Genomic DNA, 24,493 nt, shown 5'->3' with positions numbered 1-24,493 from the left:
GTTCCAATATGGCTCTCACAAACTGAATGCAGCACATTAAACATGAACAAAAGAATACAAGAATAACTTACTGCAGTCTGTCTGAAATAGACTTAATAAAATTAAACCAACTAATGAAGTTGAAGAAGATTACAGCATATTTTGTGATGATGGTTGTACAACCTTGTGAATGTACTAATTACTTTTAGGTTTGGTTTTTTGTTTTTTATTTTTTATTTTTTTTTTGAGACGGAGTCTAGCTCTGACGCCCAGGCTGGAGTGCAGCGGCGCGATCTCAGCTCACCGCAAGCTCCGCCTCCCGGGTTCATACCATCCTCCTGCCTCAGCCTCCTGAGTAGCTGAGACTACAGGCGCCAGCCACCACGCCCGGCTAATTTTTTGTATTTTTAGTGGAGACGGGGTTTCACCGTGTTAGCCAGAATGGTCTCGATCTCCTGACCTCGTGATCCGCCCACCTCAGCCTCCCAAAGTGCTGGGATTACAGGCGTGAGCCACCGCTACATTTTAAATGGTGAATTCTATGGTGGGTGAACTATGTGTCAGAAAGTTGTTTTATTTTTTTAAAGGACTGAAGACTTTTGTTTTGTTTTGTTTTCATTTTATCCCGTTTTTTAAAACAGTGCCTAGCAATATTATGAATTCAATCGATTTTGGCTAAATGTTAAAACAAAAATAAAAACTTGGGTAAACCATATGAAACTTTGCCGTATCTAAAGTTATTAAATTACTGTAAACTGGCATGGTGGGAGCATAATATGAGTGTACCTGCAGGTGTGTTTTCCATGAAAGTAGCAAAGACTGAAAAATTCAGCAGAATCAAGACCCCGAAGGCCCCTTAAGTTAGGCTAAGAAATGTGTATTATCCTGAAGGCAACGGGAAGTCCAGGAAGATTCTGAGGACAGAAATAACACAATCAGATATGTTTTAAACGTGCAAGTGTAAGCGAAGAGTTGCTACTTCTATCCAAAAGTGAGGCACCATTTCCCCCAGGGGAAAATGGGAAGGAATTAGGGGAAGACTGGAGAAACAGGTTATCAAATTATCAGAATCTCCATAGATTTTTAAAAATTACACAGCATCCACCCCAAACACACATACAGACTGACAGGCACTGATACATACATCCAATGTCCCCTACACAGAAACTCACTTTTGTAGTCAGCTCCTGTTGGTAGGGTTTTTCTGTCATTCAAGTGTGGCGGGGACAAAAAGTATTATAACCACTAAACCAGATAATTCTTTCCTACAATAATGTGGGCAGCGTACTCCCCAGGTGTTGAAATTTAGTACTACCAACAAAAGTACCCAGTCCCAACTCTTCGAGAGGACCCCAACTCTTTACAGTGTGCTGTTGGGGATGCCCAGCAAAAACTGCAGGACAAAGTCAACGTTAGCTCGACACAGTCTCCTAACTCCAAGCGGACGGAGCCAGCGCGGGTTACCAGGAGCCAAAGAAGCAGCGCAGGGAGGTCGCGACCCGGAGCCGGCGCGAACCTCCGCGATGTGACCCGTGAGGGAACTCTCCAAGCAGCAGAGCACCCCGCGCGCGAAGGCGGCCGCCCGGATTGCAGGAACAAACGCTTCTCGCTGGCGGGGGAAGACGGAGACTCTTACTGCCGCAGGAGACTAACCTGTGAGCAACAGAACCACCACGCTGTGGAGAGTGAGCAGTTCTTCCAGGCGTGGGGGGAGCACGGGTAAATGACCGCGGTACGGCGCGCCAGCGGGGAGCAGTCGAGACTTCCGGCGTCTGCAGCTCGCAGGGCTAGAGCGTCGAATCGGGGCAACCGGAGGCTTCAGCTCACACCGGATTGTAAATGCTAACGCGGGTCTTCGGGCCGGCGGATCCAGGACTTAGGTCGCCGGGACTTGTGGCTTCTGCTTCTCAGACGTTCGGACTCGCGCTGGGAAGGGGTTCGCCTCCCCTGGTCCCCGCTTTTTTTTTTTTTTTTCTGCGTCCGGTTATTGCAAATGCATTCAGTCCAGTAGCACTAACCCAGGAAATTTAAGCACCGGCTCACGTTATTTCTCGCAGGTATGTGGCGCTTCCGCTGGCCTCTAAGGACACAAAGCCCCGGGCCGTCTGACCCCCACTCCAGCACTGAAATCCATGCCGCCCCGTTCAGCTGACAAATTTGGCAGCACTAAATTTTATTTTATTCTACAAATTGAGTGCCCAGTTAACACCAGGGAGTACCGGGGTAAGAAAATTTCAGAAGTCAGGTGGATAATAATAGCATTTACCTCATAAGTTTGTTATGAGGATGTAAAGCGCTTAGAATAGTGTCTGGCACTTTGTAGGCGCTCAGTGAATGTTAGCTATTATTTTTTTTTTTTTTTTTTTTTTTTTTTTTTTTTTTGAGACGGAGTCTCGCTCTGTCGCCCAGGCTGGAGTGCCCTGGCCGGATCTCAGCTCACTGCAAGCTCCGCCTCCCAGGTTCACACCATTCTCCCGCCTCAGCCTCCCGAGTAGCTGGGACTACAGGCGCCCGCCACTTCGCCCGACTAGTTTTTTGTATTTTTTAGTGGAGACGGGGTTTCACCGTGTTAGCCAGGATGGTCTCGATCTCCTGACCTCGTGATCCACCCGTCTCGGCCTCCCAAAGTGCTGGGATTACAGGCTTGAGCCACCGCGCCCGGCCCACTATTATCATCTTAATGTCAAGCTTGAAATCCAGTATCTTTCCTCTGCGAAGCCATGACTCCAAGACTAACTTTGGACTAAGGCATTCTTTTTTTTTTTTTTTTTTTTGAGACGGAGTCTCGCTCTGTTGCCCAGGCTGGAGTGCAGTGGCCAGATCTCAGCTCACTGCAAGCTCCGCCTCCCGGGTTCACGCCATTCTCCTGCCTCAGCCTCCCGAGTAGCTGGGACCACAGGCGCCGCCACCTCGCCCGGCTAATTTTTTGTGTTTTTAGTAGAGACGGGGTTTCGCCGTGTTAGCCAGGATGGTCTCGATCTCCTGACCTTGTGATCCGCCCGTCTCGGCCTCCCAAAGTGCTGGGATTACAGGCTTGAGCCACCGCGCCCGGCCTGGACTAAGGCATTCTTAAACTCTTGATCACACATCCCTATCACAAAAAAAAAAAAAAAAAAAAAAAAAAAAATTTACATGTATCATGTATGGCATTAATATATTATGCATGCTATAAAACTTTCACAAGACATCAAACTTTTTTTAAGTGAGGTAAAAACAATTTTTAAACTTCTTAAAAAAACTGCTAACAGAAGTTCTTTTCTTCCTACACAATTAGGTTGCCAAACATACATTCTATCTCTCTGGAATCCACTAGCTAAATGAGAACATTATCAAAGCAACCTACCGTTCAATTCTGAGTTCCCAGAATGTTTCTTTTCCAAAGAATTAATAGAAACTAATCAGACTGTGAGATACTTGAACCATAAGGACTATTTAAATGGTTCTTAGAGAAAAAGAAGAAATAAAATAGGCATCCACTGAGTAATATTCATTGATGCAACATTGACTATTGACTTCTTACATTTTCAAAGAAAGAGATTGAGATTATAATACCTTACACCAAGCTTAATAGTTCAAAGAATAAATCAACTAATAAAAAGCTTATGAGGTTTGGTATATGTGCATCTCATACAACATTCATGAAAATGAACCCCAAATCAGTTAGCTCCTGTTCTGTACCAGACAGAGAAATATGTTTACTTTGTACGTAACAAAACATTAAAGAGGCTTTTCTGACCATTTGCTTGAAAACTCAGAACTTAGCATTTCTATCACTGGACTTAAATCTGCTAAAGTTTTTGTCTAAATTTTACATTAAAAACAAAACTCTATAGTGAATAATATTACCTATCCAATATTCATTTTCCTCTAACTCCTTTGTACTAAAATCCTTATTTCATTCAGATAGCTGCCCTATTCCAGAATCAAAATGATACTGATTAAAGCAGTCATCATACAGAATTTTTTTGGAAATATTTGCTGATCAAGGAATGAGTATATGACCCAAGTTGGCTCAATCTGACTGAAGGAAAGGACCACTATTTCATGCTCAGGAGAATTCTGATATACTGTCTTCTTGAGGTGGAAACATCTATCCCACACTGTCATTAACAGCCATCCTGCCCATCACGAGGAATAAAACTGATGGACCAATGCTGAGGACAACTGAACAAAGTTATAAAATGATGTCCTTGGTGACATCATTCCAAACCTGGAGCTCACCCTGTATCTGAACGCCTTGTAGGGATGTCTAATAAGTTTCCTTATTATTTTTGTTTCTTGTTTTTCTGAGACTGAGTCTCACTCTGTCTCCCAGGCTGGAGTGCAGTGGCACAATCTCAGCTCACTGCAACGTGCACTTCCCAGGTTCAAGCGATTCTCCTGCTTCAACCTCCCAAGTAGCTGTAACTACAGGCATGCACCACCAAACCTGGCTAACTTTTGTATTTTTAGTTGAGAAGGGGTTTCACCATGTTGGCCAGGCTTCTCTTGAACTCCTGACCTCAGTGATCCACCCACCTCAGCCTCCCGGAGTGCTGGGATCCTTACTGTTTTCTGATAAAGATGCCATAAAGATTAAATGGGTTAAAATAGTGCTGGTCATATTGTAAGTATTGTAAGAGTGCTTAATAAATTTTAGTTATTATTAACTCACCTTAAGTCAGGGATTCTGTTTCTTATAGCCAGAAGTACTCATCAAATACACAGTCTACCCTTCTTTTTCTATATATTTAAAGAAAGGGTCTGTTTTGATACTTCTCAACTTCTAAGGAGTCAGGGAAGGGGTAGGAGGTGGAGAGAGGAGGGACTGACTATAATGCCATATGAGGGGTACTTTTAAGTGGTTAAATGGCCACTTTGAGAAATTCACTCAAGAGCAGCAGGATCCTAGAACTATCAAATCTGAATGGGGTTACTACACATCGTGGTTGTATGTATACATGAAAGTATCATTTCCTGCATATTAATATCGTGATCCACTGCCTTACTAAGTTGCTTTATTGTTTGGAGTTCATTCTTGTAGAGTTTCTAGGATTACAATCTTATCATTCAAATAGTTTTGTTTTTTTTTTTTTTTTTTTGAGATGGAGTCTCGCTCTGTCGCCCAGCCTGGAGTGCAGTGGCCGGATCTCGGCTCACTGCAAGCTCCACCTCCCGGGTTTACGCCATTCTCCTGCCTCAGCCTCCCAAGTAGCTGGGACTACAGACGCTCGCCACCTCGCCTGGCTATTTTTTTGTATTTTTTTACTAGAGACGGGGTTTCACCGGGTTAGCCAGGATGGTCTCGATCTCGTGATCCGCCCGTCTCGGCCTCCCAACATTCAAATAGTTTTACCTACTTCTTTCCAAGTTTTATACCTCTACTTTCTCATATCTAATTGCTTTGGCTAGTATCTCCAGTAAAATATTTAATAATAATAATGACGGTAGATGTTTATGTCTTATTCCTATCTTTAATGAGATATCTCTAGAATTTTCCCATTAAGCATGATGTTGGTTTTAAGGACCGAAGTAGATATCTTTTATCATGTTAAGGAACTATCCACCTATTGAGAGAATGAAGAAAATGTTGGCATTAGAGCTTTGAGAAAACAAAGCATTGAGCATGCCATAGTGTCCTGTCATAAAAATAAGTAAAAGTTAGACAGTATTTACCTCAAAGACACTAAGAAAATTAACATTAGCTAGATTGGTATGAATGTCCTTTCTTGCTTATCTTCCTACCAGCATGAAATTCAGTCCTGCCTAGTTTGTTTACAAGAAATTCACCTGTGATATCCTGATTTTTAACCCTGAAAAAGTTATTTATCTCTTACAATATGTCCTGTTTAATGTAAAGTTAATGCTTGCTCTAATGTTTTTTGTTTTTTGCTTTTGTGTTTGCTTTTACATGTACTCCAAGTACATGCTCTACATGTTTATTATAGAAAATCATGTGCACCTCCTATAGTTTTGTTATAAGAAATTGTAGCTGTTCAGATATGCTGGTTGCAAAAAGTAAGGGACATTTTATAATAATAATTGGATTAGATCATCAAGAAGATATAACAGTCTTAAATTTGTGTGAATCTGGCCAGGCGCAGTGGCTCACACCTGTAAGCCCACCACTGTGGGAGGCTGAGGCGAGTGGATCATGAGGTCAGGAGGAGTTCAAGACCAGCGTGACCAACATGGTGAAACCCCATCTCTACTGAAAATACAAAAATTGGCCAGGTGTCATAGTGCGCACCTGTAATCCCAGCTACTCAGGAGGCTGAGGCAGGAGAATCGCTTGAACCTGGGAGGCAGAGGTTGCAGTGAGCCAAGATTGCACCACTGCACTCCAGCCTGGGCAACAGAGCAAGACTCTGTCTCAAAAAAAAAAAAAAAAAATTGTTTGGAACTAATAGCAGAGCTTCAATAAATGTGAAGCAAAGACCGAAAGGACAATTCAAAAAACTTGAAATTGTAGGCCCTGTACGGTGGTTCACACCTATAATCCCAGCACTTTGGGAGGCCGAGGTGGGCAGATCATGAGGTCAGGAGTTCAAGACTAGCCTGACCAACAGGGTGAAACCCCATCTGTACTAAAAATACAAAAATCAGCCAGGCATGATGGCACGCACCTGTAATCCCAGCTACTCAGGAGGCTGAGGCAGGAGAATTGCTTGAACCCAGGAGTTGGAGGTTGCAGTGAACCGAGATCGCAGCACTGCAGTCCAGCCTCAGTGACAGAGACTCCATTTAAAAAAAAAAAAAGAAAAGAAAAATTGAAAATTGTAGTGGAGATTTCATCTCTCAGCAATTAATAGAAAAACTAGACAAAAAAATCAGTAAGTGCATAAAAAACCGGAGCAACACTACTAACCAACTTGACCTATTTAATGTTTATAGAACACTCCATAAATAGCTAAATGCACCTTTTAAGTGTGTAGAATATTTGTATGCTAGTTCATAAAATAAACATTGATAAATTTAAATAGATTGAAATTGTATACAGTATGTTGTCTTATAAATCAATAACAGATATGTGGAAAACCCAAATATTTTGAAATTAAGTAATACACTTCTTTTGAAATTAAGTACACACTTTGACTCATGGGTCAAATTAGTAATGGTAAAGGAAACAAGCATATTTTGAACTGAATAAAAATATATATCAAAAAGCATTGAATGCAGTTAAAGTAGTGCTTTCTTTAGAGAGGAAAATTATAGCATTACATGCTTAATATAAGGAATAAAAATATAAGAAAAGAAAAAGTATAAGTTAAATTATTTTAGCTTCCACTTTAAGAAATTAGGGGGAAAACTAAAAATAATAGAAAATGAAATAATAAAGATAATTTTGGAAATCAATTAAATAAAAGAGCTAGTTCTTTTTTCAGTTTATTTATTTATTTTTGAGATGAAGTCTTGCTACATTGCCTAGGCTGGTCACAAAATTCTGGGCTCAAGCAATCCTCCCACCTCAGCCTTTGGAGTAGCTGGGGATTACAGGCACTCAACATTGCACCCAGCTAAAACAGCTGGTTTTTTTAAAAGACCTGTAGGATCCAGCCCTATGGGGCTTAGCGGGTGTTCTCCCTGTGTGCAGAGACAAGAGATTGTAATAAATAAAGACACAAGACAAAGAGATAAAGAGAAAGCAGCTGGGCCCAGGGGACCACTCCCATCAAGATGCAGAGACCGGTAGTGGCCCCGAATGGCTGGGCTAGCTGACATTTACTGCATACAAGACAAGGGGGCAGGGTAAGGAGGGTGAATCTTCTAAGTGATTGACAAGGTGAAGCAAGTCACATGATCATAGTACAGGGGGCCCTTCCTTCTTAGGTAACCAAAGCAGAGAAAAAAAGAGAAGGCAGCATACATCAGCATCTTCTATGCACTTATAAGAAAGATCAAAGACTTTAAGACTTTCACTTTTTCTTCTACCGCTATCTACCACGAACTTCAAAGAGGAACCAGGAATACGGGAGGAACATGAAAGTGGACAAGGACCATGACCATTGAAGCACAGCACCACAGGGAGGGATTTATGCCTCTGGATGACTACGGGCAGGCCTGGATAATATCCAGCCTTCCAAAAAAAGCTGGTAGAGCAGAGTGTTCCCTGACTCCTCCAAGGAAAGGAGACTCCCTTTTGCGGTCTGCTAAGTAACAGGTGCCTTCCCAGACACCGGCATTACCACTTGACCAAGGAGCCCTCAAGCGACCCTCATGTGGGCATGACAGAAGGCTCACCTCTTGCCTTCTAGGTCACTTCTCACAATGTCCCTTCAGCACCTGACCCTATACCCACCGGTTATTCCTAGATTATATTAATAATGCAACAAAGAGTAATGTTAAAAGCTAATGATTAATAATGCTTATAATAATGATTGATAATTGTCCATGATCATCTCTGTATCTAATTTGTATTATGGCTATTCTCATTCTAACTATTTTCCTTATTATAATGAAACAGTTTGTGCTTTCAGTCTCTTGCCTCAGCACCTAGGTGATCCTCCACCCACAAGACCAATAAAATTGGTAAACCTCTAGCTAAACTGATCAGTCAAAAGAAAGAGAGAGAGAACACAAATTACCAATATCAGGAATGAAAGAAGAAAAATCAGTAGAGATCAGTAGAGACATTAGAAGAAAAATAAGGAGTTCTGTTTCTGGTTACAACTGAGTACCTCCTATTGGACCGTTCTTCCCATAGATAAAAACTAAAAACTCTGGACGAAGTACAAAAAATAACTACCTGAAGATACTGGAGAACACCCTAAGAAGGTAGATACCAGAGGGAAGTTGATGCTGGGAAGAAAGGAATGGGACCCAAGGAGTTTCCCATTGTCATGGGTTTTCTGCTTGAGGACAGGGCCCAGTTGTTACTCTCAATCTTACTGGCTTCAAAAACCAGAAGACAGAGTTTGGGATACATAGCACATCTGGAAAGTGGGGGAAAATCCAAGAAAGGAAATCACGCAAGAAGGAAAGAAGTCAGAGAGAAGGAAAACCAAACTATTTGTATGTGTATGAGCTGCCCACATTTCTGGCTGACACCTGAAACATACATGTGTCAAACATTTTGAGCCATCTAAGACTCAAAAACTGAAGGGAGGCCAGGCACAGTGGCTCACTCCTATAAAGCTAGCACTTTGGTAGGCCAAGGCAGGAGGATTGCTTGGAACCAGGAGTTCAAGATCAGCTTAGGCAAGATAGCAGGACCTCATCTCTAAACAAACAAAATTGTTTTTTAATAGCCAAGTATGGTGGCACACGCCCGCAGTCCCAGCTACAGATGTGAGGCTGAGGTGAGAGGATTGCTTGAGCCCAGGACTTCGAGGTTATAGTGAGCTATGATTGCACCATTGCATTCCAGCTAGAGCAACAGAGTGAGATAAGGAAGGAAGGAGGGAGGGAGGGAGGGAGAGCAAATTAACAATATCAGGTATGAAAGAGGAGTTATTACAGATCCTGCAAGCATTAAAAGTTCTGAAGATGGTATGACCTTCACAGATGTCCTGAAATGAAGCAAAAGGTTAAACTTTAACAACCCCACATTGTATATCAGCCACTCCAGGAGGGAACCACGACCAAGGATGAAACAGTTCTTTTCCACTGAGGTAATTCCTGAAGGAAGCACCTAAGCGGTGGGGTAATGAGCATTTCATTCCTAGGCTATGCACCACAGCAACCACCTATGAGAGGAAGGGAGGAAAATATTTGGAGACAGTCTGATTAGATCTAAGATGTACCAGTAGCCCAACAAAAGAACAAGAAAAAAATTAATTAGGCAAAGCATCGTGGAAGATGTCCTTTAAAAGTAGGATTTAGGCAATGGAAAAGAAGAGCATTTCCACCAAGGAAATACTGAGACAAAGCAGAGTTACAAAAAGGAGGAGATAATTTCTAAAATTCTTGAAACTTTATGTGGATTTCCAAATATCTTGTTTTTTTTAAAAAAAAAAATTATTTTGAAATAATTATAGATTCACAGGAAATTTAGGAGAAAAAATGCAAAGAGCAGTCCTGTGTACCCTTCACCCAGTATTCTGCAGTAGTAACATCTTACATAGCTATACAACAACAGTGTTGAAACCAGTGACAGCAGTGACTGCTGCCATCATGGCGACTGCAGCCGGGAAGCGTGGCTGGGGCTGCACATGCCATGGAGCCAGTGGGAGCCTTGCCCCTTCTGAGTTGGGACAGCTCCCAAACCACAGCTGCAGACTCAGGCCTCTTGCTCTAAGGAGCAGGCAGGAACCCTGCCCTCCTGGGCAGAGCTACAGCCACCCAAACTGCAGCTGTGGATCCGAGTCTCCCTGTGCTCTTAGGGGAGCCAGAAACAGGCAGGATCTGCCCTCCCAGGTGCAGCTGCAGCTGCCCATGCCCACGGCTGCAGACGTGGGCCTCCTGGCTCCAGGAAGCAGGCAGGAGGTGGGGATAAGCAGGAGCCCTGCCCCTTCTGAGTTGGCAGGGTGGGAGCTCCCAGGTGCAGCTGTGGCCGCCCCCTTTCCTCCCCCTCGCCAACATCCCTGCAGGCTCGGGGGTGTCTTCTCCTGCTGCCTGGCCTCTCTCCGCTCCCAGCACCTGCTCTGATCTCTGACTGGGGATTGGGGCCGAGCCCTAGGGCCATGAATGGCAGCAGGAGGCAGATTAATTCCTGGGCAGAAAAGGGCAGGTCCCCAGTAAGGCCCCAACTTCAGGCCAGGGAGGGCCTGAAGACTGGGGGCCAGGCTGCCAGTCCCACCACCGGAGTGGGGACTCCTGGTGCCTCTTCTGGGTGCCCATGGCTGCCGATGGACCAATCAGCAGGCCCTTCTTCCCCTCTGAGGTCCATAAAGCCTTGGGCTCAGCCAGAGCAGGGCAGAGGATGGCCAGAGGAGGAAGAGGACAGAGAGAGGATGGGAGGACCAGCTGCAGAGAGGAGTACCCTCTCCACTGAGAGCTGCGGAGACGACCTGCTGGCAGAGAGGAGCTACCCTCTCTGGAAGAGCTCCGGAGACCTGCAGAGACATCCACATGACTTGCCTACGGAGAGGAGCCACCCTCTCCAGGGCCTCCTCTCTGCTGAGAGCTGAACACTCAATGAGAAGACCTGCCTACAGAGAGTAGCTACCCACTCCTCTGAACTAGTCTAACACTAAATAAAACTCCTCTTCTTCACCCTTCACTTGCCTGCATACCTCATTCTTCCTGGACGCAGGACAAGAACTCAGGCAAAGGCGCCTCGGCCACAAAGGTTTCTGACCAGAAAAGTTGACACCCCAGAGATCCTGTAACACCAGGAAGTTGACATTGGTACGATCCACAAAATTTATTCAGATTTCACCAGTTTTGTATGCACATTTGTGTGTGTGTGTGTGTGTGTGTGTGTGGTTCTATGCAATTTTATCACATTTCTATTCATCACCCCAGTTAAGATTCCAAACAATTTCATCACAAGGATCCCTGCTACTTCCCTTTCATAGCCACAGTCAATTCCTGTCTTTCCTGCCAGACCCTCTCTGTAAGCTCTAGCAACCACTAATCTGTTCTCCATCTCTATAACTTTATGGCAAGTATGCTGTCTTTTCAGTTACAATATAGCTTTCACTATAGCCAGTGTTACTTTGTGAGAACCTTGGTAGCATCTTCACCTTGGATTTTTAAAGCTTCTAATAAATTCCTTCAGTTAGTAGTCAGATTATCCAAGACACTTTATACCAAGGTTATTGCAAACCTACTGTCATTAAATTTCTATTCTCCAGTTCTTCCTCTTACTCTGAAAGATGATTTTTTCCAGTGCTTTACAAAACAACTACGACCAGCAGATGTGAGTGATTTTACCTTTTTTTTTTTTTTTTTTTTTTTTTTGAGACAGATTCTCACTTTCTCACCCAGGCTGGAGTGCAGTGGCAAAATCTTGGCTTACTGAAATCTCCACCTTCCGAGTTCAAGCAATTCTCCTGCCGCAGCCTCCTAAGTAGCTGGGATTACAGATGCCCACGACCACGACTGACTAATTTTTGTAGTTTTAGTATAGACAGGATTTTCCCATGTTGTCCAGGCTGGTCTCGAACTCCTGACCTCAGGTGATCCAACCACCTCGGCCTCCCAAAGTGCTGAGATTACAGGCATGAGCCACTGCACAAGACTGGGTAATTTATAAGAAAATGGCTCACAGTTCTGCAGGCTATACAGGAAGCATAGTGCATCTGCTTCTGGGGAGGCTTCAGGGAGCTTTCAGTCATGGCAGAAGGCAAAGGAGGAAGCTAGAGTCTTACACAGCAGGAGCAAGAGAGAGAGTTGGAGGGAGGTGCTACACCCTTTTAAACTACCAGATCTCTTGAGAACTCACTATCACGAGGACAGCACCAAGAGAATGGTGCTAAACCATTCATGAGGAATCCACCCCCATGATCCAATCACCTCCCACCATACCTCACATCCAATACTGAGGATTACAATTCACCATGAGATGACAAACTATACCACCATTCTACTGGATGCAAAGTGGTATTTCATTTTGTTTTGTATTTGCATTTCCTTGATAAGTACTGGTGTTGAGCATCTTTTCAAGTGCTTATATATGTCTTCTTTGGAGAAATGCCTGTCTAGATCCTTCACCCCTTTTTAAATTGGTTTCTTGGTCTTTTTTAAAAAATGAGTTGCAATACTTCTTTGTATATTCTAGATACAAGTCCCTTATCAGATACATAATTTGCAAAAATAAAAAAATTATGTTATTCTATGAGTTGTCTTTTCACTTTCTTGATGGTGTTCTTTGAAGCACAAAAGATTACCAAAATTGATCACATTCTTTGTTATAAGAAAACTTATTTCCATAAAAGAAATAGAGAACGTTATTAAGAAACTACTTCCCAAAAGCACCAGGCCCAGATAGTTTCATAGAGAAATTCCACTGAACTTTCGAAGACCAAATAGTCCGAATGTTTTCTACATCATTCTAGAACATTGAAAAGGAAGAAAAACTTAATTCCTTTCATAAAGCAAGTGTAACACTGATACCAAACCAGATAAAGTCAGTGCTAAGAAAGAAAACTACAGGTCAATGTCATGAATATTGATGCAGAAGCATAAATATTAGCAAACGGAATCTAACAACACATTAAGAAAACAAGACGCCATGAATAAATGGATTTATTTCAGGATGCAACATTGGTCCAATATCAGGAAAAATTCACATGGTTCTTTCCATAAATGACGAAAATTAATGATAATAAATTCTCATACCTTTTCATTATTTAAACAAAGAAACCTCTTAAGAAAAAAGGAATTGAAGGAGACTTTCCTAATATGACAACGTTTACACACATATGTACATATACACACACATTTTAGTTTTAAAGTCAATATCTCACTTAATGGGAAACACTGGAAGCATTTCCACCAGGATCAGAAACAAAGTAACTATTTTCACCATAATGTGACATTGTAGAGAGAAATCCAATCGGTCAGAAGAATGAGTAACATATAAGTAACACTATTTTTTTTTTTTTTTTTTAGGCAGGCTCTCACTCTGTCACCCAGGCTGGAGTGCAGTGGTGCAATCTCGGCTCACTGCAACCTCTGCCTCCCAGGTTCAAGCGATTCTCGTGCCTCAGCCTCCCAAATAGCTGGAACTATAGGCGCACACCACCATGACCAACTAATTTTTGTATTTTTCGGTAGAGATGGGGTTTCACCATGTTGGCCAGGCTGGTCTTGAACTCCTGGCCCCAAGTGATCTGCCAGTCTCAGCCTCCCAAAGTGCTGGGATTACAGGTGTGAGCCACTGTGCCCAACCATAACTATTTTTGTTTGCAGATGATATGATAGTAAAACCTGAAAACCCTCAGATAAACAATAATAAAAGTAACTCAAGTAGTGACATGATTTATTAAAAATGCAGGCCATAAAGTTAATATATGATGATCATATATATGCCTTCATAGACACAGACATTAAACAGAGGACAAAAAGGTAGAGAAAACCCTATTTATGATAGCAACAAAAAAAGATTAAATACTTTTTGGATTGAATTTATCAAGAAATATGCAAAACCTACCTGAGAAACATTTCAAAACACCCGTGAAAGATACATATACAGACTAGAATACCACCATTAAAAAAAAAAAAAAAAACACCTTGGCCGGGCTCCGTGGCTCACGCCTGTAATCCCAGCACTTTGGGAGGCCAAGGCGGGTGGATCACGAGGTCAGGAGATCGAAACCACGGTGAAACCCTGTCTCTACTAAAAATACAAAAAATTAGCCGGCGGGCACCTGTAGTCCCAGCTACTCGGGAGGCTGAGGCAGGAGAATGGCTGGAACCCAGGAGGCGGAGCTTGCTGTGAGCCGAGATTACGCCACTGCACTCCAGCCTGGGGCGACAGAGCGAGACTCCGTCTCAAAAAAAAAAAAACCTCAACGTTATAAAGATGACAGTTCTCCCTAAGTTAATTTATAAATTCAATGCAATCTAAAAGAAATTACCAACAAGCTATTTTAGAGCATTAGACAAGTCAATACTTAAGTTTATATAGAAAAGTTTATATGGAAAAGCAGAGATTCCAGAGTTGCCAGGAAAACAATGAAAAAGAAAAACTGTGAGGGTAGCCTTATTAGACATTAAAACATACTATAAAGCTGCTATAATTAAAACAATGATACAGACATATGAATAGATAAGTAGATAAGTGGAATATTATAGAAAGCCTAGAAATAGACCCAAGTACTGTACATACAGAAATTTAGATAGAAGCCATATCTCAAATCACTGAGGTAGACATTTTAGTAAATGATGCCAAGAAAACTAGGTAGCCACTTGGAAAAATGATAAAATCATATTCATACTTCACACCATAAACAAGAAGAAACTCCAAACGGATTAAGAATCTATATGTAAAAAATAAAACTATACAAGTAAGAGGGGGAAAAAAGACCATGGGTGAATTCCTATTACACTTTGGAGTAGGAAAACGTTTTCAAAACTATGATTTCAAATCTAGAGGCATTAAAAGATTGATAAATTTGGCCAGGCTCAGTGGCTCATGCCTGTAATCCCAGCACTTTGGGAGGCCAAGGTAGGCAGATCATGAGGTCAGGAGTTGGAGACCAGCCTGGCCAACATGGTGAAACCTCATCTCTACTAAAAATACAAAAAGTTAGCCGGACATGGTGCCAGGCACCTGTAATCCCAGCTACTCGGAAGGCTGAGGCAGGAGAATCACTTGAACCTGGGAAGCAGAGGTTGTAGTGAGCTGAGACCACGCCACTGCACTCCAGCCTAGGCAACGGAGCAAGACTCCATCTCAAAAACAAAACAAAACAAAAAAATTTGATAAATTTGACAGAAAATTAAATTTTAAAATTTTGCATGACAAAAGTACCATAAACAAAATCTGAAGACAACTTAGAAAATGTAAGAAAATACTCAATTTGCAATATATCTTGTGGCTGGGTACACAATATATTATGCGGCTGGGTACAATACATCATGGGGGTGCAGCCACATGATGTATTGTGGGGCACTTTGGGAGGTTCAGGAGGGAGGATCATTTAAGGCCAGGAGTCCAAGATCAGCCTAGGCAACATAGTGTGACCCCTTCTGTATAAAAAAGAGAATTAAAAATTATCCAGGCATGGTGACATGTACCTGTAGTCCCAAGGAGGCCAAGGCAGGAGGATCACTTCAATCCAGGAATTCGAGGCTGCAGTAAGCTCTGATCACATCACTGCACTCCAGCCTGGGTGACAAAGTAAGACGCTGTCTCCAAAAATAAAAATAAATACATCATGTAAAAATGACTAATATCCCTATTTTATAAAGAAATCTTGTCAGTTGAGGGATAAAGAAACAAAAATCCAATACAAACTTGGAAAAAGACATGAACTGACAATTCACAATATAAAGGTCATGAAAAATAGGAAAAAGGCGTAAACTCATTCACTATAGAAAAATACAGCTGACATAATACTTTACCTTTAGGCAAAAATGTTAAAGCATGACAATACATCTGTTGGTGAGGCTGTAGGGAAATAAACCTCATTGCTGGTGGATTTTCAAATTTGTGCAACTCTTCTGAAAGGGTATTTTGGCCATGTCTAACAAAGCTAATAGGTACTTTTTGACACAGCCATTCTACTTCTGGGAATCTACTGTGAATATATAACTTTAAGCAATATGAAAATGTACATCCATGAGCATTGTTTTTAATGCATAGCATTGGAAATAAATTCCCATTTTATAGGAAATAGGGGAAGAACAGAGAAAAGGAAACAGAGATGGAAAGTAATCCTCTGAAAATACCAAGTTTTATGGTTATATTTTGGAACCAGATATATGTTATATATAATTTAAAACAGAAATTTAAATTAAAATTACATTTAAATGTCAAACTCTAAAAACAAAGGAAAAATGAAACAAATGAGACTAATTCTACATGAAGTTAGGACCAGGTGCAGTGGCTAACGCCTGTAATCCCAGCACCTGGGGAAGCCAAGGTAAGCGGACTGCTGGAGCTCAGGAGCTCGAGACCAGCCTGGGCAACATGGCGAAACCCTGTCTCTACTAAAAATACAAAAATTAGCCCAGCGTGGTGGTGTGCACCTGTAGTCCCAGCTACTCAGAAGGCTGAGGCAAGAGGATTACTGGAATCTGGGAGGCGGAGGTTACAGTGAGCCAAGATCATGCCACTGCACTCCTGCCTGGGTTACAGAGTGAGACTTTGTCTCAAAAAAAAAGGTAATGGTATAAACACTTGGAGAAAGATTATCATGGCTTTATGGTTTTTTTCCTTTTCTTTTTTTTCTTTTGAGATAGAGTCTCACTCTGTCACCCAGGCTGGAGTGCAATGGTTCGAGCTCGACTCACTGCAATTTCCGCCTCCCAGGTTCAAGGAATTCTCCTGCCTCAGCCTCTCGAGTAGCTGGTACTATAGGCGCCCACCACCATGCCTGGCTTATTTTTTTTTTTTTTGTATTTTAGTAGAGACAGGGTTTCACCATGTTGACCAGGCTGGTCTCAAACTCCTGAGCTCAGGCAATCTGCCCACCTTGGCCTCCCAAAATGCTAGGATTACAGGTGTGAGCCACCACGCCCAGCTTTTTTTTTTTTTTTTTTTTTTGAGACACAGTCTCACTCTGTCACCCAGGCTGGGAATGGAGTGGCTCAATCTCAGCTCACTGCAACCTCCACCTCCCAGGTTCAAGTGATTCTCATGCCTCAGCCTCCCAAGTAGCTGGGATTACAGGCCAAGTGCCACCACCCCCGGCTAATTTTTTATTTTTAGTAGAGACAGGATTTCACCATGTTGACCAGGCTGGTCTCGAACTCCTGACCTCAAGTGATCCACCTGCCTCGGCCTCCCAAAGTGCTGGGATTGCAGGTGGCGTGAGCTACTGCGCCCGGCCATGATTATCATGACTTTAAAGCACTATATTTTAACTATACATCTCATGACAAAAATATCTGCAAATAAATTATAAATTGAATTCAGTACATTTCTATTTGGAGTAATATCATTATTTTGATGTTATTATAATAGTTCATATATTTAATGTATATGTGTGTATTAGGATAAAAGACAAAAAATAATTATAGAAGTGTTGCTGGGAGCCAATATTTCCACAACAAGAAAATGAGATGCAAATACAAAATCAAAGAATAAAAACCTAGTAGTCTTTATTTTGAATTAAAAGTATTGGTAATAAGTATAGAATTAACTTATTTTTCTCTCCCAAAGAAATAAATATTTCCAGGCCAGGCATGATGGCTCATACCTGTAATCCCAGCACTTTGGGAGGTAGAGGTGGGAGGATTGCTTGAGCCCAGCAGTTGGAGATTATAGCGAGCTATGGCCACACCATTGCACTCTAGCTTGGACAACAGAATAAGACCCTGTCTCAAACAAACAAACAAACAAATAATATCCTAGCCCTGTTTACCAAAAAGTCCTACAAATAATGATAACCCATTAGCAATGAATATCTCTAGTGCTCGGATTGTGGTCTTTTTTTTTTTTTTTTTTTTTTTTGAGACAGAGTCTCACTCTGTCGTCCAGGCTGGAGTGCAAGGACTCGATCTCGGCTCACTGCAAGCTCCGCCTCCCAGGTTCACACCATTCTCCTGCCTCAGCCTCCCGAGTAGCTGGGACTACAGGCGCCCGCGACCACGCTCGGCTACATTTTTGTATTTTTAATAGAGATGGGGTTTCACTGTGTTAGCCACTATGGTCTTGATCTCCTGACCTCGTGATCCGCCCACCTTGGCCTCCCCAAGTGCTGGGATTACAGGTGTGAGCCACCGCGCCTGGCCCAAACTGTGGTCTTTAATACCATTCCTCTCCAAGAGAAACCAGGGCTCTTTATCATCTCCAGATATGGAATTGGAAATACGAAAAATGAGCCTGAAATATCTTGTTGTATCTGAAAGCAGGAAAGCTATCAAAGACTACTGGAATCACGTGAAAAGAATGCAGACATCAACTGGACCTGGCCAATATGAGACAAATTTGAGAATCAAAATAAATAATGACTATTTTGAATCAAAATTCATTAAATCTATATGAAAACCTATGAGTTCATAGTGATAATTACAGAAAACACATTTCCTGATTCTTTTTGGTGGTTGTTAGAACACCAACACAGTGTTCTGAATATAGGTAAATAAGGAAAAACAAGTAAGCATTCACCTGCATTTTCTGTATATATTATATTTCAGGGTAACCAAATAACTGATGAGGGAAAATTCTTCTGAATAGAAGAATTCCAACTAATAAACAAAAGGAGAATAACAGATTTATTTCATTTTATTCTATTTTTTTGAAGCAGTCTCACTCTGTTGCCCAGGCTCGCGTACAGTGGCACCATCTTGGCTCACTCTAACCTCTACTGCCAGGGTTCAAGTGATTCTCCTGCTTCAGTCTCCTGACTAGCTGGGATTCCAGGTGTGTGCCACCACACCTGGCTAATTTTGTGTTTTTAGTAGAGACGGGGTTCCACCGTGTTGGCCAGGCTGGTCTCCAACTCCTGACCTCAAGTGATCAGCCCACCTTGGCCTTCCAACATGCTGGGAGTACAGGTGTGAGCCACTGTGCCAAGCCCAAGAATGACAGATTTAGAAGATCACCCGGAACAAAATAGGCAGTTGGGCATACAGGTTTGAACTTTAGAGAGCAATCTAGCCTGAAGGTACACATTCAGAAGTCATTAGAATATGATGCATGATGAAAGCCTGGGGAATTTGTGGGAATCCAGGAGGGGACTGAATGAGAACCAAGGGTGCAACTGGCCATATTGTCAACATGAAGGGCTAGGCAGAGGAAGAATAACTAATTAAAGTGGCTAAGCTGAATTAGGCAGAGATGTGTGAGGAAGAAACATGGCAGGATAGGTTAGTGCTGCAGAACGCAACGGGGGAGAGCTTCATGAAAGCAGGAAGGAAGGGGGCTGTGGGGAGAAGGGGCTGCAGAAGGGGGTCACCATGGCAGATGCAATGGAGAGGCTAAGTGGAGTGACACCTGGGAAGCCCATGCTGGCAGTAGGGATCTTTAGTTACGCTGGAGGACAGAGGTAGAAGCCAGACTTCAACACACTGAGAAACACTGAGCAAAGTCTGTTGGTAAAAGAAAAAAAACAGGAAGAGTGGCCTGAGAGCTATGTAGATTCCATGAGAATTTCTAGGAGTCCAGCCAGTTTATAACCTCACAGGGTTCTGTGAGGACAGAGTCAGAGAATGAGAGAGAAGGACTGAGCTTTGTGGTCCAAAAAGTTAAGAAGAGGCTGGGTGTGGGGCTCATAGCTTGTAATCCCAGCACTTTGGGAGGCCAAGGCAGGTGGATCACCTGAGGTCAGGAGTTTGAGACCAGCCCAGCCAACATAGTGAAACCTTGTCTCTACTGAACATACAAAAATTAGCCGGGGGTGGTGGTGGGCGCCTGTAATCCCAGCTACTTGGGAGGCTGAGGCAGGAGAATCACTTGAACCGGGAGGCAGAGGTTGTGGTGAGCCAAGATTGCGCCACCACACTCCAGCCTGGGTGACAGAGTGAGACTCTGTCTCAAAAAAGAAAAAAAAAAAAAAGGTAAGAAGGTTCTGGCTTGATGGTATTTAAAAAAATAAAAATTATTAAAAGACAGTTGCTGAAACAATGATTCCCCAAAATACAGTGGCTTAAACAAAAGATATCTCTCTACAGAAGACCAGTTAACTCTCCCCTACCCCTCATACCTTGATAGTGTTGGGACCAGAAGCTTTTTATTATCTTTTTTTCTTTTTTGAGACAGGGTCTCACTCTGTTGCCCAGGCTGGAATGCAGTGGAACAATCTCAGCTCACTGTAACCTCAACCTCCCAGGCTCAAGTGATCCTCTGGCCTCAGTCTCCCAAGTAGCTGGAACTAGAGGCATGCACCACCACACCCAGCTAATGTTTGTATTTTTTTCATAGAGACAGGGTTTCGCCATATTGCCCAGGCTGGTTTCCAACTCCTGGTCTCACATGATCGACCCACCTCAGCCTCCCAAATCGCCGGGATTACAGGCGTGAGCCACTGCACCTGGCCCCACTTTTTTTTATATTGTTGCCTTATTGTGTTCTAGATTTGGGGTCGGTCAACTGTAGCCTACAGAGAAAATTCAGCCACTCCCTGTTTTGGTAAATAAAGTTTTCCTAGAACACAGCCATGCCCATTGTTTACATATTGTCTGTGGTTGCTTTCCCCTACAACAGCAGAGTTAGCAGCTGTGACAGAGCCTGGGTGTCCCATAAAGCTGAAAATATTTACCATCTGGCCCTTTATAGAAGACATGTGCCATTCCCTGTTCTAGGGTGTCGCCCTCTTCCACAAAGGCAAAAGAGCATGCCACCATGTCCACTGGATCTACATTCCAGCCAAAATGGAAGGAAATGTGAGCAGTTGAGGGAACACTCTTGTCTTTTAAGGGAATGCCTTGGAAATTGGACAAGTCACGTCAGTTTGCATACTTTCAATTAGAACTTAATCTCATAACCATATTTTGCTGCAAAGGAGGCTGTGTAACATGGTCTATTCTGGGCAGCCTGTGTCCAGCCAACATTTGGGGAACCAAAAGCAGGAGAATAGATATTGGGGTTGATTCCTTGTTTTTACCGCAGTATTGTATTGAACAGCCAACTTTACTGGGTGGACAACTACTACACTACAAACACTTAAAGAAGTGGACAAAGTCAAGTTTTCCAATGCAAACAATAGGACATGGCTAAGTTTCCATATGTGGCTTAGACAAAAATTAAAATTTAAGTTCGAAAAGACAAAAAAAAAAAAAAACAAGGATAAGCATTAAATGTATAGATTCACGAAGAAGTTGATACTTTACCACATCTTGATGTCCTGAAACTAAGAGGCAACTTTGAAACTTGAAGGAGGCACTGAACTGAACTGGAGTGGTGGGTGGGAGGGATGGGCTGATAATGGCCCTAATAGCCAAGGACATCGCCAGGCAGTTGGAAGAGCAGGACTGGAGGCGGGGAGATTCACCACATTCTGGCCTGGCAGATGAGCTGGGTTCACAGCTGAGTATTTAAAGCCAAAGGGGGCCGGGTGTAGTGGCTCATGCCTGTAATCCTAGCACTTTGGGAGGCCAAGGCAGGCAGATCACCTGAGGTCAGGAGTTTGAAACCAGCCTGGCCAACGTGGTGAAACCTCACCTCTACTAAAAATACAAAAATTACCCCGGTGTGGTGGCAGGTGCCTGTAACCCCAGCTACTCGGGAGGCTGAGGCAGGAGAATTGCTTGAACCTGGGAGGCAGAGGTTGCAGTGAGCCGAAATCATGCCACTGCACTCCAGCCTGGGCAACAGAGCAAGACTCCATCTCAAATAAAATAAAATAAAATAAAATAAAACCAAAGGGAATAGCAGAGTTGGGGGAATGCCAGGAACATCTCTCCTAACAAAGGCAGTGCTCTCACTAAAGCCAAAAGGGAAGCTGGAGTTAAGGGTTTGGGTTGGAAGACACTGCAGGGAGTCAGCTAATGCTGATTTCTTACTAGACATCACCCTCAGAGCTAGTGTATGAACAGTCAGTGTTTTTAGCTACCCAGAATCCACTTCCCTTGTTCTCAATACCATTCCAGTTTCTCTGGAGAGAACTCCCTCGCCCCACCCAGTGCACATGCTTTGTGTGGAGACCTACTCCCTCCAAATCAAATCATGCTTTCCTCTAGGACACTGATTAACCTGGAGGTAGTTATGTAGCCTAATCAGAATGAAGGTGTATTAGTCTGTTCTCCCGCACTGCTATAAAGAAATACCTGAGACTGGATAATTTATAAAGAACAGAGGTTTAATTGGCTCATGGTTCCACAGGCTGTACAGGAAGCATGATGCCGGTGTTATGGGATCTTTGGGGTGTCAATTTCCCGGCCAGAAACCTCTGTGACTGATGGCACCTTTGCCCAAGTTCTTGTCCAAGTTCTTGTCCTACATCCAGGAAGAATGAGATATGCAGATAAGTGAAGGGTAAACAAGATGAAGACGAGCTTTATTAACTGTTAGAACAGCTCAGAGGAGACGGGCAGGGGACAGCTCCTCTCTGTAGGGAGGTCATCCCATGGAGCATTCAGTTCTCAGCAGAGAGGGGGCCCTGGAGAGGGTCACTCCTCTCTGCAGCTGGTAGTCCTGACATACCTGCAGGTCCCTGAAGCTCTCAGCAGAGAGGGTGGCTCCTCTCTGCAGCTGGTCGTCCTCTCCTTTCAACTCTCTCTGTACTCCCCACCCTCTGCCCTCCTCTGGCTGAACCCAGGGCTTTTATGGACCTCAGAGGGGAGGACGTGCATGCTGATTGGTCCATGGGTGGACATGGGCGGCCGGAAGAGGCACCTAGTCCCCACTCCAGTCTGCAGGACTGGCAGCCCCGCCACCAGGCTTCAGACCCTCCCTGGCCTGAAGGAGGGGCCTTACCAGGGACCTGCCCCCTTCCACCCAGGAATCTGTCTGCCTCCCACTGCCATTCATGGCCCTGGGGCTCAGCCCCACCCCCTCTCCAAGATCAGAGCAGGTCCCGGAGAGGAGAGAGGCCAGGCAGCAGAAGCAGACACCCCCAGCCTGCAGGGAGGCTGGGGGGTGCTCTTCCTAGACTTAAACTTAAGGTTTAAGTGAGGGATGCACGGTGCAGAGATGCCTGGGTCCTGCGCCTGGGACGGAGTCCAAAGCTGTACCCCAGGAGCTCTTGCCCCACCAACTCGGAAGGGGTGGGGGTCCCGTTTGTCCCGGCTCCTGCCTGCTCCCTGGAGTGGAAGGCCCAAGTCTGCAATTGTGGTCGGGAGGCTGCATCTGCACCCGAGAGGGCAGATCCTACCTGCTCACGGTCCCCACCAAGAGCACAGGGAGGCTTGGATCCACAGCCGAGGTTTGGGCGGCTGCAGCCCCACCCAGGAGGGCATGGCTCCAGCCTGCTCGGTAGAGCTGGAGGCCTGGGTCTGCAGCTGCAGTTTGAGCAGCTGCAGCGGGACCCAGGGAGCTTCCTTCGCAACTCAGAAGGGGCGAGGCTCCCACCAGCCCCATGGAGTGTGCAGCCTCTGCTGCAGCTGGCGTGATGGCAGCAGACGCTGCCACTGACATCTGCTTGGCTTCTGGGAAGGCCTCATGAAACTTATAATCATGGAGGAAGGATTAACAGACTCATCTTACATCACCAGAGCAGGAGCAAGAGAGCGGGGGTGGGGGAGGTGACACACACTTTTAAACGACCTGATCTCATTACCAGCACCAAGAGGAAAATCTGCCCCCATGATCTAATCGCCTCCTACCAGGCCCCACCTCCAACCTGGAGGGGATTACAATTCGACATGATATTTGGGCGGGAACACAGATCCAAACCATATCAGAAGGGGACGCAAGAAAACATTTTACAGGGCTCCAAGAGGGGCTTCAGCAGGCACTCTTTGCCACTGAATTTGAACTTAGGAAGATATGGGGGAAAAAAATGCCTGCTATGCTCACCTTGCCAGAGAGATTGTGTCCAAGGATTGAGCCAACAAGGAGTAGTTGACAGATGCACACAGAGAAAGCAGATTCTGGGACGTCACTTGCAGGACTTAGACTAGCTGTGTCTGGAGCCAGTGCTCCCTTAGAATTTCATTATTGTCACAAATCAATTTATTCCCTTTTTGTTTAAGCCATGGTAGATTGAGTTTTCTCCGACTTTAAGTGGAAAAACCTCTAATACTACTAGACCCTTGAAGTTCATTGTGTCACTTAATTTCACAACACTTGTGGGTCATAAGTATTATTCCCATTTTATACAAATGAGGAAATTGAAACTTAGAAAAATTTAGTACCATGCATAATATGCACAGCTCCTTGAACGAACTTTCAAACTCATGTCTAGTTCTGAAACCCCCAAAACAACACAACAGAGGCCCTCTTACTCATTTAGTCTGCACATAGATGATCAGCTAACCACAAAAGTCAAAATGAAGAATTACTTTAAAATTCTTACACGGGCCGGGCGTGGTGGCTCACATCTCTAATCCTAGCACATTAGGAGGCCGAGGTGGATGGATTGCCTGAGCTCAGGAGTTC

The 24,493-nt window shown here is 43.8% G+C and overlaps 1 protein-coding gene and 1 long non-coding RNA gene across 10 annotated transcripts in view; one reads left to right on the top strand and one right to left on the bottom strand.

Annotated features, from left to right (window-relative positions):
* COA1 (cytochrome c oxidase assembly factor 1) overlaps positions 1-24,493 on the bottom strand; it is a 195,723-nt gene that overhangs the window by 91,735 nt on the left and 79,495 nt on the right. For 2 of the 9 annotated variants that reach the window (XM_065542071.1, XM_005549718.4), the window contains exon 1: positions 1,633-1,737. The exons of 4 other annotated variants lie outside the window; for them this stretch is intronic. Coding sequence is in view for 1 of the 5 variants with exons in the window: in XM_074035179.1 (XP_073891280.1) it covers positions 766-784 (19 nt within the window). In the remaining 4 variants the exon portion in view is untranslated. Of the gene's footprint in view, positions 1-765; positions 833-1,151; positions 1,738-15,585; positions 15,697-24,493 lie in introns of those variants that run through there. 3 more of the 9 variants (XM_074035181.1, XM_005549720.5, XM_074035179.1) reach the window with 3 other exon arrangements.
* On the top strand, positions 1,761-4,635 carry LOC135970161 (uncharacterized). Its single transcript, XR_010585682.2, has 2 exons — positions 1,761-2,036; positions 3,883-4,635. It is a non-coding gene; the product is annotated as an uncharacterized lncRNA (long non-coding RNA).

The sequence above is a fragment of the Macaca fascicularis genome, chromosome 3 (genome assembly GCF_037993035.2).
Source record: "Macaca fascicularis isolate 582-1 chromosome 3, T2T-MFA8v1.1".
Lineage (NCBI taxonomy): Eukaryota > Metazoa > Chordata > Mammalia > Primates > Cercopithecidae > Macaca > Macaca fascicularis.
Note: the sequence above shows the minus strand (reverse complement) of the source record. Positions and strands in the feature narration are given on the sequence as shown.